This window comes from Hylobates moloch, unplaced genomic scaffold (assembly GCF_009828535.3).
Source record: "Hylobates moloch isolate HMO894 unplaced genomic scaffold, HMol_V3 SCAFFOLD_12, whole genome shotgun sequence".
Classification (NCBI taxonomy): domain Eukaryota; kingdom Metazoa; phylum Chordata; class Mammalia; order Primates; family Hylobatidae; genus Hylobates; species Hylobates moloch.
This window is the reverse complement of record NW_026652287.1, coordinates 48,067,606-48,084,294: the sequence shown is the minus strand read 5'-3', so window position 1 is coordinate 48,084,294 and position 16,689 is coordinate 48,067,606. Positions and strand designations below refer to the sequence as shown.

The 16,689-nt window shown below is 47.1% G+C and overlaps 2 protein-coding genes across 6 annotated transcripts in view; one reads left to right on the top strand and one right to left on the bottom strand.

The window, feature by feature from the left end:
* Positions 1-8,151, top strand: part of SLC1A6 (solute carrier family 1 member 6) — a 29,847-nt gene extending 21,696 nt beyond the window's left edge. For 3 of the 5 annotated variants that reach the window (XM_032169973.2, XM_032169971.2, XM_032169974.2), the window contains exons 8-11: positions 1,518-1,751; positions 3,898-4,092; positions 5,111-5,245; positions 7,795-8,142. In XM_032169973.2, the coding sequence (XP_032025864.1) occupies positions 1,518-1,751; positions 3,898-4,092; positions 5,111-5,245; positions 7,795-7,990 (760 nt within the window). In that variant the 3' untranslated portion in view covers positions 7,991-8,142. Of the gene's footprint in view, positions 1-1,517; positions 1,752-3,897; positions 4,093-5,110; positions 5,246-7,794 lie in introns of all 5 variants that reach the window. The other 2 variants (XM_032169970.2, XM_032169972.2) reach the window with 1 other exon arrangement.
* Positions 8,152-15,726: 7,575 nt separating this feature from the next.
* LOC116478608 (olfactory receptor 7C2) lies at positions 15,727-16,689 on the bottom strand. The gene has a single exon (XM_032169975.1). It carries the CDS (start codon positions 16,687-16,689, stop codon positions 15,727-15,729), a length of 963 nt encoding a protein of 320 aa, XP_032025866.1.

The window sequence follows — 16,689 nt, the reverse complement described above, 5'->3', positions numbered from 1 at the left end:
GGTTTCACCATGTTGGCCAGGCTGGTCTCGAACTCCTGACCTCAAGCGATCTGCCCTCCTTGGCCTCTCAAAGTGCTGGGATTACAGGCATGAGCCACCACGCCCAGCCGTAGACTTCAATTTCTAAAGAAAGAGGAGTAGCCATTGAAGCCTAGAAATGAAATGATGGTGCCGATGGCAGAAGCTCACACGATTGACCAGTAGGCTGGATTGTGGGGGGAAACAGGTGAGCCCCTGATGAACATGCCTCTTTCATCTTTTTTATTCTCCTTTTTACTCAATACTCCAGCCACATTGGTCTTCTCTCTGGTCCTCCAGCACTCCTAGTGCATGCCCATCTCAGAGTCTTTGCATTGTGCCTGCAATGGTTTCTCCCAGATACACAGGGTACCTTCTCATCATGCAAGTCTCAGCTTAAATGTCACCTCTTCAGAAAAGCCCTCTCTGACCATCTGCTCAGAAGCAGTCCCATCCAGTGACTCTCCTTTGCTGTTATCACCACTTGAAGTTTGCAATTAGTGCATTTCTATGTGTACCTCCTGCTTTCCCCATTAGAATGTGTCTTAGTTCATGTCAGCTGCTGTAACAAAAATACCATAGACATCGTGGCTTAAAGAACAAAAATGTATTTCGCACAGCTCTGGAGGGTGGGAAGTCTAAGTTCAAGGCACCCACAGATTCCGTGTCTGGTGAGGGCTGTCTTCTGGTTCATGGAAGGCGTCTTCTTGCTGTGTCTTCGAATGACAGAAGGGTGGAGGGAGCTCTCTGGTGTGTCTTTTATATGGGCACTAATTCCATTCATTATGGCTCCACCCTCATGACCTAATCACCTCCCAATACTATCCCATTGGGGGTTAGGATCTCAACATATGAATTTGGTTCGAGGGGGGAGGGGATATAAACATTTAGTCCATAACAGAATGTAAGTACTATGAGGACGGGAGCCATGTGCCTGGTACTCATTAGGTACTCAGTCAATATCTGTGGAATGAATGAATACATCAGTGATTTTGATAGGACAAGTGGTTTGAGAGGGAAATGCTTAGGCTGGTGAATGAGTGATAACAGGCACTCATAGGGAAGAGAATAGGGGCATACACGTTTCAAATGTGGAACAAAGAGTTGGGGGCAGAAGATAAGGGAAGCTTAGAAGGCCAGAGACAGGGAATGTCTTGGCAATGTCTAAGGAAGGAAACTGAAGGTAGTGATTATTTGGGGCAGGATTGAGAGGGCTTGGATGGGGAGTAGATACAGGAGAGACCTGAAAGGTTGTATATCCCGGAATTGTAGGAACTTTTCTACCATGGTGGGGGGATGTGGAAGAGCAGGAGGAGGAGGAGGTGGGCTTCATTCATGGGGCCCGGTGGCATTCATTAGTGTACGGGGAAGACTGGGATGGAGTAGGGTGCTGTATCGTGGGTACTGTGTGGCTCCACGGCCCTATATGGGCAAAGCCTTGGAGACCTGCAAGGGAGGTCAGGAGGGAGCCCTGACAGGTATGTGGCTCCCTCACACAGGTATGCACCTGTGGGCATCCTGTTCCTGATTGCTGGGAAGATTCTGGAGATGGAAGACATGGCTGTCCTGGGGGGTCAGCTGGGCATGTACACCCTGACCGTCATCGTGGGCCTGTTCCTCCATGCTGGCGGCGTCCTTCCCCTCATCTACTTCCTCGTCACTCACCGGAACCCCTTCCCCTTCATTGGGGGCATGCTACAAGCCCTCATCACCGCTATGGGCACGTCTTCCAGGTATGGCCTTGCTCCCCACCCCAGCACCATTCCTGGTTGCACTTCTTGTCCTTCATGTCCTCTCCTAGGGCATCTGCCCTCTCCGTTCCTTAAACACCTCTTCTAAGTCATCCAATAATGTCCAGGGCTCTGGAGGGTCTCCAGCTGGCGCAACACCTGGGGGCCAGTCATTGTCCTGGGCTGGCTCTCCTGGTCTCCTTTTCTCCTTTCCTGTTTTTTAACTTTCTGTGGAGGAGAACCAGGTACCAATTTTGAGTTAAGAGGGAAGGTTCCAGGATGCCCCATGAGCTCAGTCGTTTCCTGGCTCAGAGAGTGTCATCTCCACTTGTGAGATGGTGTCTGGGAAATCTTTTGGCTGCTGCTTCTTCCTTCTCCTCCTCCTTCTTCTTCCCCTTCATCCTCTTCCTCCTTTTTCTTCTTCCTCCTCTTCTTCCTCTTCTTCTTTTGTAGTTTTAGGGGATTAATTAAGAGCATCATCCCAATTCAAAATAATTTGAAAAGTAGCACAACAGCCAAAAAGATGGAAGAATTTTTTTTTTTTTTTTTTGAGGCAGAGTCTCACTCTGTCACCCAGGCTGGAGTGCAGTGGTGTGATCTTGGCTCACTGCAAGCTCCGCCTCTTAGGTTCAAGTGATTCTCCTGCCTCAGCCTCCCAAGTAGCTGGGATTACAGGCGTGCACCACCACACCCGGCTAATTTTTGTATTTTTAGTAGAGATGGGGTTTTGCCATGTTGGCCAGGCTGGTCTCGAACATCTGGCCTCATGTGATCCGCCCACCTTGGCCTCTCAAAGTGCTGGGATTACATGTGTAAGCCACCACGCCCAGCCAAAAATATCTTTTTTTCTTTTTCTTTTTCTTTTGACATGAGGCCTCACTCTATCACCCAGGCTACAGTGCAGTGGTGTGATCTCCACTCACTGCAACTTCCACCTCCCAGGCTCAAGTGATCCTCCCACCTCAGCCTCCCAAGTAGCTGGAATCACAGGTGTGTGATTCCAGTCCTCCCGGCTAATTTTTTAGCCCTCCCAGCTAAGGTTTTTTTGTTTTTGTTTTTTTTTGGTAGAGACGGGGTTTTGCCACGTTGGCCAGGCTCATCTTGAACTCCTGAGCTCAAGTGATCTGCCCGTCTCGCCCTCCCAAAGTGCTGTGATTACAGGCACAAACCACTGCACCTGGTCAAAAACATAATTTTTAAAATTGCCCATAACGCTGGTCAGGGAATGTGCCTCTTGGCCTACGGCTACATAAGACTGATGTCACTGTATCTTAGAATTAAACTCACATAGTCGCCGCTGAGCTGGACACCCAGAGACTCTCTATGAGTCCAGGATTCCAACCGTATGATGGAAAGCGGACCACAGAACATACGCCTTGTGGACAGACTTACCCCAAATGAGATGCCCACTTCTTTGACTAAACTCACCAATCAGTTAGGTCACTTTTCTCCGATAAGACATGGCGGGGAGATGGAGAGTGAAAGTTAGCACAGCTGAGGTCAATGCTGGTACAAACAGGGGAGTCTGGAATGGGGCCCTCCCTGAAGTCAGCAGGCCTTTGGTCCTGTCCTTTCTGGAAATGGATAGGTAGAACGAACTAGTGCCATAAACTAGTGTGTAGTCACTGGCCTTAGCTATTGGCTTTAGGTGGGTCAAGAGATCTTCAGCTTGGGAGACCCTCATTGCTGTTTTCTTCCTGTATCATAAGGAGTTGCTCCTTTCCTTTGTACAGTTATCAGCCTCTGAAGTGTTATACCCTTGTCTTCTGCCTCTTGCGGAGCCCCCACCTGGCCTGCTCAGTGCTCTCAAAGGGAACGCTCCTTGGGCTCATTTCTGCCCAGGCCACGCCCAGCCCATGCCCTGCTCTGATCCCCGCCCTGCCTTGCCACGCCCTATTTTCAGTTCTTCCTCACCTGGCCACGTCCTGCTCTGAGCCCCGCCTCACCTACTCCGCCCCTGTTCTCAGCCCCGCCCATGTGACCCAGACCTCCGCATTCTCAGCCGTGCCCCACTAGGTCCCTCCCTGTTCCCAGCCTTTCTTCGGCCACGCCCCATTCTCTGCCCTGCCCCAATAGGCCACACCCTGTTCCCAGCCCCGCCCCCCCACCAGGCCACGCCCAGTCCTCAGCCCTGGGCTCTTTCCCCCAGCTCCGCAACGCTGCCCATCACCTTCCGCTGCCTGGAGGAGGGCCTGGGTGTGGACCGCCGCATCACCAGGTTCGTGCTGCCCGTGGGCGCCACGGTCAACATGGATGGCACTGCCCTCTACGAGGCCCTGGCTGCCATCTTCATTGCTCAAGTTAACAACTACGAGCTCAACCTGGGTCAGATCACAACCATCAGGTGAGGGGGCTTGGGTAGGACCTGCCAGCAGGTAAGACTTAAGAGGTCATCAGCTTGGCTGGGAGGGTTGGGGAGGGAGGAGGGGGCCACAGCTGGAGCTCAGAGGAGCCCACGGATGTTGGAAGGGGGATGTGGGAAGAGCCCAACGGCGGATGAGGTAGGTGAAAGGTAAAGTTGCCACCTGAGGCTGTCAGGAGCTGCCAAGACGTTCCCGTCAGTTTCCCTCTCACGTGGGAGATCCATTTGTCCAAAGCATGGCTGGTGCATCCTGATAACCCGAGGTTCTTGTATATAGATTCTTATATTTGTAGGCCCTATATATTTATTTATTCCTGTATTTATAGGTCCCATCATCCAGTGGTTCCAACTTAGTCATTATAAAAATAACAGTGAACATTGTCATCTCCTTCAGGTCTTCAGCGTTACTTTTTCAGGGAAGCCCTGTTTAAAATGGCATATCGGGTCTTGCTAAGGAGGCACCGTTTCCCCATGTAGTACCATATCCATATAGTATGAATTTTACTTATTCATTTTGTTTATTGCCTGCTTCCCATACTAGAATGTAAGCTCTGTCGGGCGCGGTGGCTCACACCTGTAATTCCGGCACATTGGGAGGCCGAGGTGGGTGGATCACTTGAGGTCGAGACCAGCCTGGCCAACATGGTGAAACCCCATCTCCACTAAAAATTAACCAGGCGTTGTGGCATGTGCCTGTGGTCCCAGCTACTCAGGAGGTTAAGGTGGGATTGAGTAGTGAGTTGCAGTGAGCTGAGATAACACCACTGCACTTCAGCCTGGGAGAGAGAGAGGAGGCGAGGCGGGGCGAGGCAAGGAGGGGCGGGGCGGGGCGGGGCGAGGCGAGGCATCAAGAAGTATTTTTCTCTCTGTGTCTGGCTTGGGTATTTAATTTAAAATGCCTTGGGGAGCTGATCTCTTCCCTTCTCTCTGTCCTTTTCCTCTCTCTTCCTCATCGCCTTCTTCCCTCCACCTGCTCCCCATGTTCTCCCTCCCCCTGCAGCATCACGGCCACAGCGGCCAGTGTTGGGGCTGCTGGCATCCCCCAGGCGGGTCTGGTCACCATGGTCATTGTGCTCACATCGGTCGGCTTGCCCACGGAAGACATCACGCTCATCATCGCCGTGGACTGGTTCCTGTGAGTGTTCTCCAGGCTGGACCCTGGTGCTCCCGCTTCTCCACACACTGCTTTTCCCTGCAACGTCCTCAACCTGTGAACTTTCATTCCAGAAAAGATGCAATGGTCCAGAATTTTCAAGTGAAAAGGAGGCCTTGGAGAGGCCTCCAATCCATGGCCTCTGGACCCCAAATCCCACACAGTTAGTTATCTTTGGGAAGTAGGGTTGGAGACAAGCAATGGGGGCTTTACCTATCAGTCGGAAAAACTCCTCTTTTACCTGTTTTATGTAGAAGTCACAAAAAGGTGATCCAGGCCGGGTGCGGTGTCTCTACTAAAAATACAAACAAACAAACAAACAAACAAACAAAAAACAAAATTAGCTGGGCGTGGTGGCATGCGCCTGTAATCCCAGCTGCTCAGGAGGCTGAGGCAGGAGAATCGCTTGAACCTGGGAGGTGGAGGTGGCAGTGAGATGAGATTGCCTCCCGGGTTCACGCCATTCTCCTGCCTCAGACTCCCAAGTAGCTGGGATTAAAGGCGCTCACCACCAATCCTGGCTAATTTTTTGTTTTTTTGTGTTTTTAGTAGAGACAGGGTTTCACCATGTTAGCCAGGATGGTCTCGATCTCCTGACCTCATGATCCACCCACCTCGGCCTCCCAAAGTGCTGGGATTTGTTTTTTGTTTTTTTTTTTTTTTTTTTTTTGAGATTATGTTTTGCTGTGTTGCCCAGGCTGGCCTTGAACTCCTTAGCTTAAGCAATCCTCTTGCTTCAGCCTCCCAAGTAGTTGGGACTACAGGTGTGAGCTGCTACTCCCAGCTGCAAATATATATTTAAATCTCAATTTTTAAAAACGGGAGGTTTACGGGTAGGACACAGTGACATGTGCCTGTAATCCCAGCACTTTGGGAGGCCACATCAGGTGGATTGCATGAGTTCAGGAGTTCAAGACCAGCCTGGGCAACATGGCAAATCCCGTCTCTACAAAAAATACAAAAATTAGCTGGGTGTGGTGGCACACCTGTAGTCCCAGCTGCTTGGGAGGCTGAGGTGGGAGGAACTCTTGAACCTGGGAGATTGAGGCTGCAGTGAGCCAAGATCGCACGACTACACTCCAGCCTGTGTGACAGAGCAACACTCTGTTTCAAAAACATAAAAACATGCCGGGTGTGGTGGCTCACGCCTGTAATCCCAGCACTTTGGGAGGCCGAGGTGGGCAGATCACCTGAGGTCAGGAGTTCAAGACCAGCCTGGCCAACATGGCGAAACCCCATCTCTACTAAAAATACCAAAAATTAGCTGGGCCTAGTGGTGGGCGCCTATAATCCCAGCTACTCAGGAGGCTGAGACAGCAGAATCGCTTGAAACTGAGAGGTGGAGGTTGCAGTGAGCCGAGATCGCACCACTGCACTCCAGCCTGGGCAACAGGAGCGAAACGCCATCTCAAAAAACAAAAACAAAAACCAGCAACAACAACAAAGCCAGGAGGTTTACATTAAAAGAAGCCTGAACTTTCATTCCCACATGGGAGCTGTCAGCTGAGCCTGAGTTCCAATTTTATAATCTTCAGCCTGCCCTGGTCTACACCTGTATTGACTCAGGCCTGCCCTGGTTTACCATTCCAGATTCTATGTGCTTTTCAGTTCATAACCCTTAATTGTCTGTATCAGATGTTCATTTTTTTCTTTTCTTTCTTTTTTTTTTTTGAGACAGATAGAGTCTCACTCTGTCACCCAAGCTAGAGTGCTGTGGCTCGATCTCAGCTCACTGCAACCTCTGCCTCCCAGGTTCAAGCGATTCTCCTGCCTCAGCCTCCCGAGTAGCTGGGATTACAGGTGCATGCCACCATGCCCGGCTAATTTTTTTTTTTTTTTTGTATTTTTAGTAGAGACGGGGTTTCACTATGTTGGTCAGGCTGGTCTCCAACTCCTGACTTCGTGATCCTCCCACCTCGTGCTGGGATTACAAGCATGAGCCACCACGCCCAGCCTCATTTTCTTTTTTTTGAGAGACAGGTTCTTGTTCTGTCATCTAGGCTGGAGTGGAGTGGCATGATCATAGCTCGCTGCAGCCCTGAAGTTCTGGGCTCAAGTGACCCTCCCATCCCAGCCTCCCAAGTAGCTGGGACTACAGGCACATGCCACCATCCCAGGCCATGTTTTAAAGTTATTCTATGTAGAGACAGGGTCTTGCTATGTTGCCCAGGCTGGCCTTGAACTCCTGGTCTCAAGCAATTCTTCTGCCTGTCAGCCTCCCAAACAAAGTTCTGGGATCATATTTTTTTTAATGATATGATCTTTTTTTTTTTAAACCACGCCCGGCCTCATTTTTAAAAAAATCACATCTAAGATCAAACATGAACATTTCAGAGCTGGTCCATCCTGTTTGTTAGGAGGAGAAACAGGACAGAGAGGGGGAAGAACCTGCTCGGGGACTTGTGGTCGTGGATTGTACTGGAATGGGAGGCCTCTGACTCCCTGGCACAGGGACACCCCTCTGCTGCACCCTCCTTCTGTGAAGTTTTTCAAGCCCCCATTAATGGCAGCTTCTTTTTCCCCTGTACCAGTGACCGGCTTCGCACAATGACCAACGTACTGGGGGACTCAATTGGAGCGGCCGTCATCGAGCACTTGTCTCAGCGGGAGCTGGAGCTTCAGGAAGCTGAGCTCACCCTCCCCAGCCTGGGGAAACCCTACAAGTCCCTCATGGCGCAGGAGAAGGGGGCATCCCGGGGACGGGGAGGCAACGAGAGTGCTATGTGAGGGGCCTCCAGCTCTGCCCCCCAGAGAGGAGGGAAGGGGGCTGGGGAGGGGAGTCCTGGGGACACATTTGTCACCCAACTGACCATGGGCTGAACACACGTTCTGCTTGACTCGTTTAGGGGGGAGGGAAAAGTGAAATAAAGGAGCAGGAATGAAAGGTATACAAGGTCTCTGTTTCTCTCTAAGCGCATGCTGAGGGCTTGAAGGATGGCATGAGCAAGGGAGGGGGAACAAACGTTTCTCCTAGGTTTGGGGAGGAGGGAAGTTTCAGCTTCAACAAGAAGAGGGGTCAACTCATGTTTCTTACATTCTCAAAGAGTGGCGGAGCTGAAGAAGGTAAAGAAAAATCATTATTTCTCTTAATAAAATGATATCCATGGTTTCTGTGTCAGGGGTCCCCCAAGACCACCTTTAGGTTCAGCAATTCACTAGAAAGGCTCATAGAATTCAGGGCCAGGTGCGATGGCTCCCGCCTGTAATCCCAGCACTTTGGAAGGCTGAGGCGGGCAGATCATGAGGTCAGGAGATCAAGACCAGCCTGGCCAACATGGTGAAACCCAGTTTCTACTAAAATACAGAAAATTAGCCGGGCGTGGTGGCAGGTGCCTGTAGTCCCAGCTACTCGGGAGGCTGAGGCAGGAGAATCACTTGAACTCGGGAGGCGGAGGTTGCAGTGAGCTGAGATTGGCGCCACTGCACTCCAGCCTGGCGACAGAGCAAGACTCTGTTTCAAAAAAAAAAGAAAGACTCATAGAATTCAGAATTCAAGACAGGTGTGGTGATTCACACCTACAATCCCAGCACTTTGAGAGGCCAAGGCAGGAGGATTGCTTGAGTCCAGGAGTTTGAAACCAGCCAGGGTAACATGGCAAAACCCTGTCTCTACTAAAAATACAAGAACTAGCCAAGTGCGGTAGTGGGCACCTGTAGTCCCAGCTATTCGGGAGGCTGAAGTGGGTTGAGCCCCGCCGGCAAAGGTTACAGTGAGCCGAGATAGCACCACCGCACTCCAGCCTGGGCAACACAGGGAGACCCTGTCTCAAAAATAAAATAACATAAAATAAAAAGACTCGTAGAACTCAGAAAAGCTATCATACTCATAGTTATGGTTTATTACAGTGAAGGGTACAGATTAAAATCAGCAAAAGCAAAAAGTGCATGGGACAGAGTCCAGGAGAGACCAGATGTGAGTTTTCAGTTCAGTAGAAAGCAATTATGTCTCCCAGTAATGAGAGATATATATATATATATATATATATTTTTTTTTTTTTTCAGAGTCTCTTTCTGTCACCCAGGCTGGAGTACAGTGGCAAGATCTCAGCTCACTGCAACCTTCACCTCCCAGGTTCGAGCGATTCTTCTGCCTCAGGCTCCCGAGTAACTGAGATTACAGGTGCCCACCACCATGCCCGGCTAATTTTTGTATTTTTAGTAGAGACGGGGGTTTCGCCATGTTGGTCAGGCTGGTCTCAAACTCCTGACCTCAAGTGATCCGCAGGCCCTGGCCTCCCAAATTGCTGGGATTACGGGCAGATCACCTGAGGTCAGGAGTTCGAGACCAGCCTGGCCAACATGGTGAAACCCCATCTCTACTAAAAATACAAAAGTTAGCTGGGTGTGGTGGTGGCTGCCTGTAATCCCAGGTACTCAGGAGGCTGAGGCAGGAAGAATCACTTGAACCAGGGAGGTGGAAGTTGCAGTGAGCCGAGATTGCGCCACTGCACTCCTGCCTGAACTACAGAGCCAGACCCCTTCTCAAAAAAAAGATAAATAAAACCAAACAGAACATCAACAACAACAAAAAACCACTTTTGGACTGTTTTGTAATAACGGGTAGCTTAAAACAAATACACTGTACAGCTGTACAAAAATGTTTTGTCTTTATATTCTTATTCTATATGGGTTTTTTTTCTGTTTAAAAAATTTGTAACATACGCATTAGCCTAGGCCTACACAGGGTCAGGATCATCAGTATTACTGTCTTCTACCTCCACATCTTGTCCCACTGGAAGGTCTTCAGGGGCAATACCACGCACGGAGTTGCCATCTCCTGTATTAACAATGCCTTCTTTTAGAATATCTTCTGAAGGACATGCTTGAGGCTGTTTTATGGTTAACTTTTTCCTTTAATAAGTAGAAGGAATAACCTTTAAAATAGTGATAAAAAAGTATAATATAGTAAGTACACACATCAGTAACATAGTCGTTTATTTTCATTGTCAAGTATTCTGCACTATATATAATTGTATGTGCTTGCCTTTTATCCAGCAGGTGGAACAGTAGATTTGTTGACACAAACGTGTGAGTAATGTGTTGCATTCTGAAGTACAGTGACTATGAAGTCATTAGGCCATAGAAAATTTTCAGCTCCGGGCCGGGCGAGGTAGCTCACGCCTGTAATCCCAGCACTTTGGGAGGCCAAAGCAGGTGGATCATGAGGTCAAGAGTTCGACAGCAGCCTGGCCAACACGGTGAAACCTTGTCTCTACTCAGAATACAAAAATTAGCCAAGCATGGTGGTGGGCGCCTGTAATCCCAGCTACTCAGGAGGCTGAGGAAAGAGAATTGCTTGAACCCAGGAGGCGGAGGTTGCATTGAGCTGAGATTGCGCCACTGCACTCCAGCCTGGGCGACAGAGCAAGACTCCGTCTCGAAAAAAGAAAAGAAAATTTTCAGCTCCATTATGATCTTATGGGTTTACCATAATATACGTTGTCTGTCGTCGGCCAAAACATCATTATGTGGGGCATGACTGTATATCAATGCTGCTGGATAATAAAAAACAAATTCAGTAAAATAAGAAGCTACTACATTATAAAAGTGACATTAAAATCAATGAGGGGGCTGGCCATGGTGGCTCTCGCCTGTAATCCCAGCACTTTTTGGGAGGCTGAGGCGGGTGGATCACCCGAGGTCAGGAGTTAGAGACCAGCCTGGCCAACATGGTGAAACCCCGTCTTTACTAAAAATACAACAATTAGCTGAGTGTGGTGGCGGGCACCTGTAATGCCAGCTACTTGAGAGGCTAAGGCAGGAGAATCACTTGAACCTGGGAGGCAGAAATTGCAGTGAGCTGAGATTGTGCCATTGCACTCCAACCTGGGTGACAAGAGTGAAACTCCATCTCAAAAAAAAAAGAAAAAGAAAAAGAAAAACCAACAATTTTTTGATTGAGGGAAGGAAGGATGTTAAAAATGGTACTTGGATAATTGGTTATTAATTGGGGAGCAAAATCAACTTAAATTCCTATCTTAACATCAGCCACCATAATAGAATGAAGTTGGAGGAAAAATGTCAAATAGCAGCAGAATTCTAGAAAAAAGGATAGATTAACCCTCTGAGCAGAAATCCAGATGGAAGAAAGAGAAAAGAAGAGAAATGAGAAGATAACTGATGGACTTTTTTACCTGCAGATGTTTAACAGCTGCAGGTAAAACAATAAAGATAATAAAAGATGAATGGAAAGCTGTGGAAATATTTAATAAATACTTACATAAAAGATATCTTTTATGCAAACTCTCATGTTTGTTTCAGCACTATTCACAATAGCTAAGATTTGGAATCAAACTAAGTGTTCATCAACAGATGAATGGATAAAGAAAATGTGTTACATATACACAATGGAGCACTATTCAGTCATAAAATTAATGAGAGATCCTATCATTTGCATCAACATGGGTGGAACTGCAGGACACTATGTTAAATGAAATAAGCTAGGCGGCCGGGTGTGGTGGCTCACGCCTGTAATCCCAGCACTTTGAGAGGCTGAGGCAGGCAGATCACCTGAGGTCAGGAGCTCAAGACCAGCCTGGCCAACATGATGAAACCTGGTCTCTACGAAAAATAAAAAAATTAGCTGGACGTGGTGGTGGCTGCCTGTAATCCCAGCTACTCGGGAGGCTGAGGCAGGAAGAATGGCTTCAACCTGGGAGGTGGAGGTTGCAGTGAGCCAAGATCGCAGCATTGCACTCCAGCCTGGGTGTCAAGAGCAAAAGTCCGTCTCAAAAAAAAAAAAAAAAAGCAAAAACAAAACAACAACAAAAGAAATAAGCCAGGCACGGAAAAACACATTACATCTTCTCACTTGTGTGTGGGAGCTGAAAAAACTGAACTCATGGAAACAGAGTAGAATGATGGTTACCAGAAGCTAGGAGGGGCAGTAAGGAGGGAGGGAAGATAAAGAAGGGATAGTTAATAAGTACAAAAATACAGTTAGAAGGAATAAAATCTAGTATTTGGTAGCACAATAGGGTGACTATAGTTAGCAATAATTTATTGTATATTTCAAAATAACTAAAAAGGTGGAATTGCAATGTTTATAACACAAAGAAATGATAGATACTTGAAGTGATAGATACCCCAATTACACTGATTTGATCACTATATACTGTATGTGTAAAAATTTCATATGTGGCCGGGTGCGGTGGCTCACACCTGTAGTCCCAGCACTTTAGCTGGCAGAGGTGGGCAGATCACGAGGTCAGGAGATTGAGACCATCCTGGCTAACACAGTGAAACCCCGTCTCTACTAAAAATACAAAAAATTAGCCAGGCGTGGTGGCAGGCGCCTGTAGTCCCAGCTACTCGGGAGGCTGAGGCAGGAGAATGGCGTGAACCCAGGAGGCGGAGCTTGCAGTGAGCAGAGATTGTGCCACTGCACTCCAGCCTGGGCGACAGAACGAGACTCTGTCTCAAAAAAAAAAAAAAAAAAAAAAAAAAAAAAAAGAAAACTTCATATGTACCCCATAAATATGTACAACTATTGTGTATCCATAATGATTAAGAATAAAAATTTAAAAACTACTTTAAGTGAACTAGAATTTTAAAAAGTCTAAGATGATAAATGATCAAAGGAGGTAAACTCAAAATTTAGTAAAAATAAATGTGAGTAAATCACTACACAATGTGTACATATATCAAATCATTATACACCTTGAATATGTACAATGTTTATTCATCAATACTCAGTAAAGCTGGAAAAAAGAATTACTATAAAAACATTGAACACAAAAAGATCGAGCACAAAAATGATCGAGCACAAAAATTTTCATGAACAATCAAAGGAAGTCAAATTAAACTATCAAAGGAAACAATAAATCTTACTCATGGGTTTCATTTATTTCTGAGGCTGCAGCTCCCAGACACAGAATATTTCTTGATTGGGGAGCATAATTCCAGAAGTAAGAACTTATGTCAGAGAATTCCTGGTTCCTTTGAGGTTTAACTATTATTATTAGAAGGTTTGACTAGAGGTAGCTGTCATGGGTGAGTGGCGACTGTCTGGGGCTGGTGGTGTGGAAGATAAGAAGAATTTACCAACACAATTGTAGGTAAAGAAAGGCATATTTATTGGAGAAAGTATGAAAATACATTGCAAGGAAGCAATGGGCAGGCCAGCAATGGAGGAGCTGACTGCAAAGAGACAGAAGCTTGCTGGGGATTTTAAAAGACAATGCTTGTGCTGTGTGCTGAAGAGGGCTTTGTACAGTATTGATAACGCCAAGGTTGCAGTGAGCTAACTTGCAATTTTTGTATCAGCCGAGGGTCTGGTGATAGCTGAGTGCAGGAAGATTGTGAGTTTTTTGCACAGGAGGGCTTTGTGTCCGGGACCATGAAGAAGGGCAGACTTCTATCTGCTTCTTTTTGCTTTCCCTCGGTCTCACCAGCCTGACTCCTTTTCCCTAATTAGGACTCCACAGTAACATAACATAATGCCTGGGAGAGCTGTCTGATTCATACAGCCCTGCATTTGAACCTTGTCGCTACATTCATTATCTTGAGCTAATTACCTACTTACCATAAGCTCTTACTTCTTTATTTGTAAATATGAGAAATAATACTAATCACATAAAAGAGTTATTGGAAAAATTAAATGAGGTAATGTATATAAAGCTCTTAAATGGTGCTGGTATATAAAGTGCTATTAATATCAACATCAATAACCTTGAATTTTGTTTCTAGCTCTACAACTTAATTAATTATTATTATTATTATTATTATTATTTAGAAACAGAGTCTCGCTCTGTCACCCAGGCTGGAGTACAGTGGCATAATCACGGCTCACTGCAGCCTCAACCTCCTGGGTTCAAGCCATCCTCCTGCCTTAGCTTCCTGAGTAGCTGAAACTATAGGCATGCAGCACCATGCCTGGCCAAAAGCTTTAATCAGATTAATCAATTTGTATTTTTCTGGTCCAGATCTTATTTTATATTTAACCATCCACCCATCTATTTTTCTACTCCATTTGACAAATATCATGTAAACATGAACTCCTTACCAATAACTGTGCTAGGCATTGTGATTGCAAAAATGGGTGAGACGTTGCTCTGAAGTTCAAGGAACGCATATTGTGAAAGAGTAGAAAAGTTAAGTAAAGTTGGTGTGACTGAAAGGAAAGTGAATCAGATTAAAAAAGGAGGAAACTCTTTGAGTTATTTTTATTCACGTAACCTCAAAAAGCATCTCTGTAAATGAGTTTCCAGGGCAACATGTCCAAAATAGGGACATATCTCATCGCTTCTGAGGGTATATATTTAACACGTTAAGATTTGATATATATATTTGTAACTCAAATCAGGCCAGGCGCGGTGGCTCATGTCTGTAATCCCAGCACTTTGGGAGGCTGAGGCAGGCAGATCACTTGAGGTCAGAAGTTGAGACCAGCCTAGCCAACATGGTGAAACCCTGTCTCTATTAAAAACGCAAAAATTAGCCAGACATGGTGGTGCATGCCTGTAGTTCCAGATACTCAGGAGGCTGAGGCAGGGGAATTGCTTCAACCTGGGAGGTGGAGGTTGCAGTGAGCCGAGATGGCGCCACTGCACTCCAGCCAGGGCAACAGAGGGAGACTGTCTGAAAAACAAAAACAAAAACAAAACAAAACAAAAAACAAAAAACAAAATCCAAATCATTACTAAAGATAACGGAGAAAACACCAGGTTGTATTCATACAAAGTTAAGATTACTGGTTAGAAAGTCAAATACGGTGATCCTATATAACTTTATTAGCAGTAGCAAGGGCAGGAAACGTTCCAAAGGAAGATGCAAGGGAAGAGATGCTTTAATACGTATAAAAGAAGGCAGGGTGCGGTGGCTCATTGCCTGTAATCCCAGCACTTTGGGAGGCCAAGATGGGCAGATTACTTGAGGTCAGGAGTTCCAGACCAGCCTGACTAACATGGTGAAACCCCATCTCTACTAAAAATACAAAAACTAGCCAGGCGTGGTGGAGGGTGCCTGTAATCCCAGCTACTCGGGAGGCCGAGGCAGAAGAACCATTTGAACCCGGGAAGCGGCAGTTGCAGTGAGCCGAGATGGCACCATTGCACTGCAGCCTGGGTGACAGAGTGAGACTCCTTGGAAAAAGAAAAAAAAGCGGCTGGGCACGGTGGCTCATGCCTGTAATCCCAGCACTTTGAGAGGCCGAGGTAGGTGGATCATGAGGTCAGGAGTTCAAGACCAGCCTGACTAACATGGTGACACCCCATCTGTACTAAAAATACAAAAAATTGGCTGGGCATTGTGGCGCATGCCTGTAATCCCAGCTGCTAAGGAGGCTGAGGCAGGAGAATTGCTTGAACCTGGGAGGCGGAGGTTGCAGTGAGCCGAGATCATGCCATTGCACTCCAGCCTGGGTGACAGAGCAAGACTCCGTCTCAAAAAAAATGCATAAAAACAGAAGTCGAAATATTGGCTGAAAGACGCCAGTCTGGACTCAGTATTGTGTTCACTGCAATTCATGAGAGCTTGGTAATGGTCCCCTCTTTGAGAGAAGCTGCCCTGAGGAGGAGTCTCCCCAGTGACCCCTTCATGTCCCTGTTCCTCAGGCTGTAGATGAAGGGGTTCAGCATGGGGGTGACCATGGTGTACATCACCGAGGCCACCAGACTTGTCCTAGAAGATGGTGTAGCTGCAGAACTGAGATAGACCCCAAGGCCCGTGCTGTAGAACAAGCTGACCACTGAGAGGTGGGAACCACAGGTGGAAAAGGCTTTGTGCTGGCCTCTGGCAGATGATACTCTTAGGACGGAGGAGAAAATCTGAGAATAAGAGAATAGGATTCCACAGAGAGGAAAAACACCCAGGACAATGGTCATAAAATACATCACGATGTTATTGATGAAGGTGTCAGAACAGGCAAGCTTCAGAACTTTGGAAGGATTGCAAAAAAAGTGCGGAATTTCCATATTTGTGCAGAAGGACAGCCTCAAAATGGTCAAGGTCTCAAGCAAGGAACCCATGACACTGATGCACCAGGACCCCAGAACCAGCAGTCCACAGAGCTGGGGGTTCATGATGACCATGTAGTGCAGGGGGTGACAGATGGCCACGAAGCGGTCATAGTCCATCACGGTCAGGAGCAAATTGTCCAGGCATCCAAATGCAATGAAAAAAAATATCTGGGTGAGGCAGCCTGCAAAAGTGATCATTTTGCTTTGTGTTTGGATATTCACCAGCATCTTTGGGACAGTCGTGGATGAGAAACAGATGTCAGCAAAGGACAGGTTGGAGAGGAAGAAGTACATGGGGGTTTGGAGGTGGGAGTCTGAGCTGATGGTCAGGATGATGAGCAGGTTTCCGGTGATGGTAACCAGGTACATGGAGAGGAACAGCCCATGGAGGAGAAGCTGCATGTCAGAGTCCTCTGCGAATCCCAGGAGGAGAAAGTTTCCAACTTCTGTTTGGTTTCCTCTTTCCAT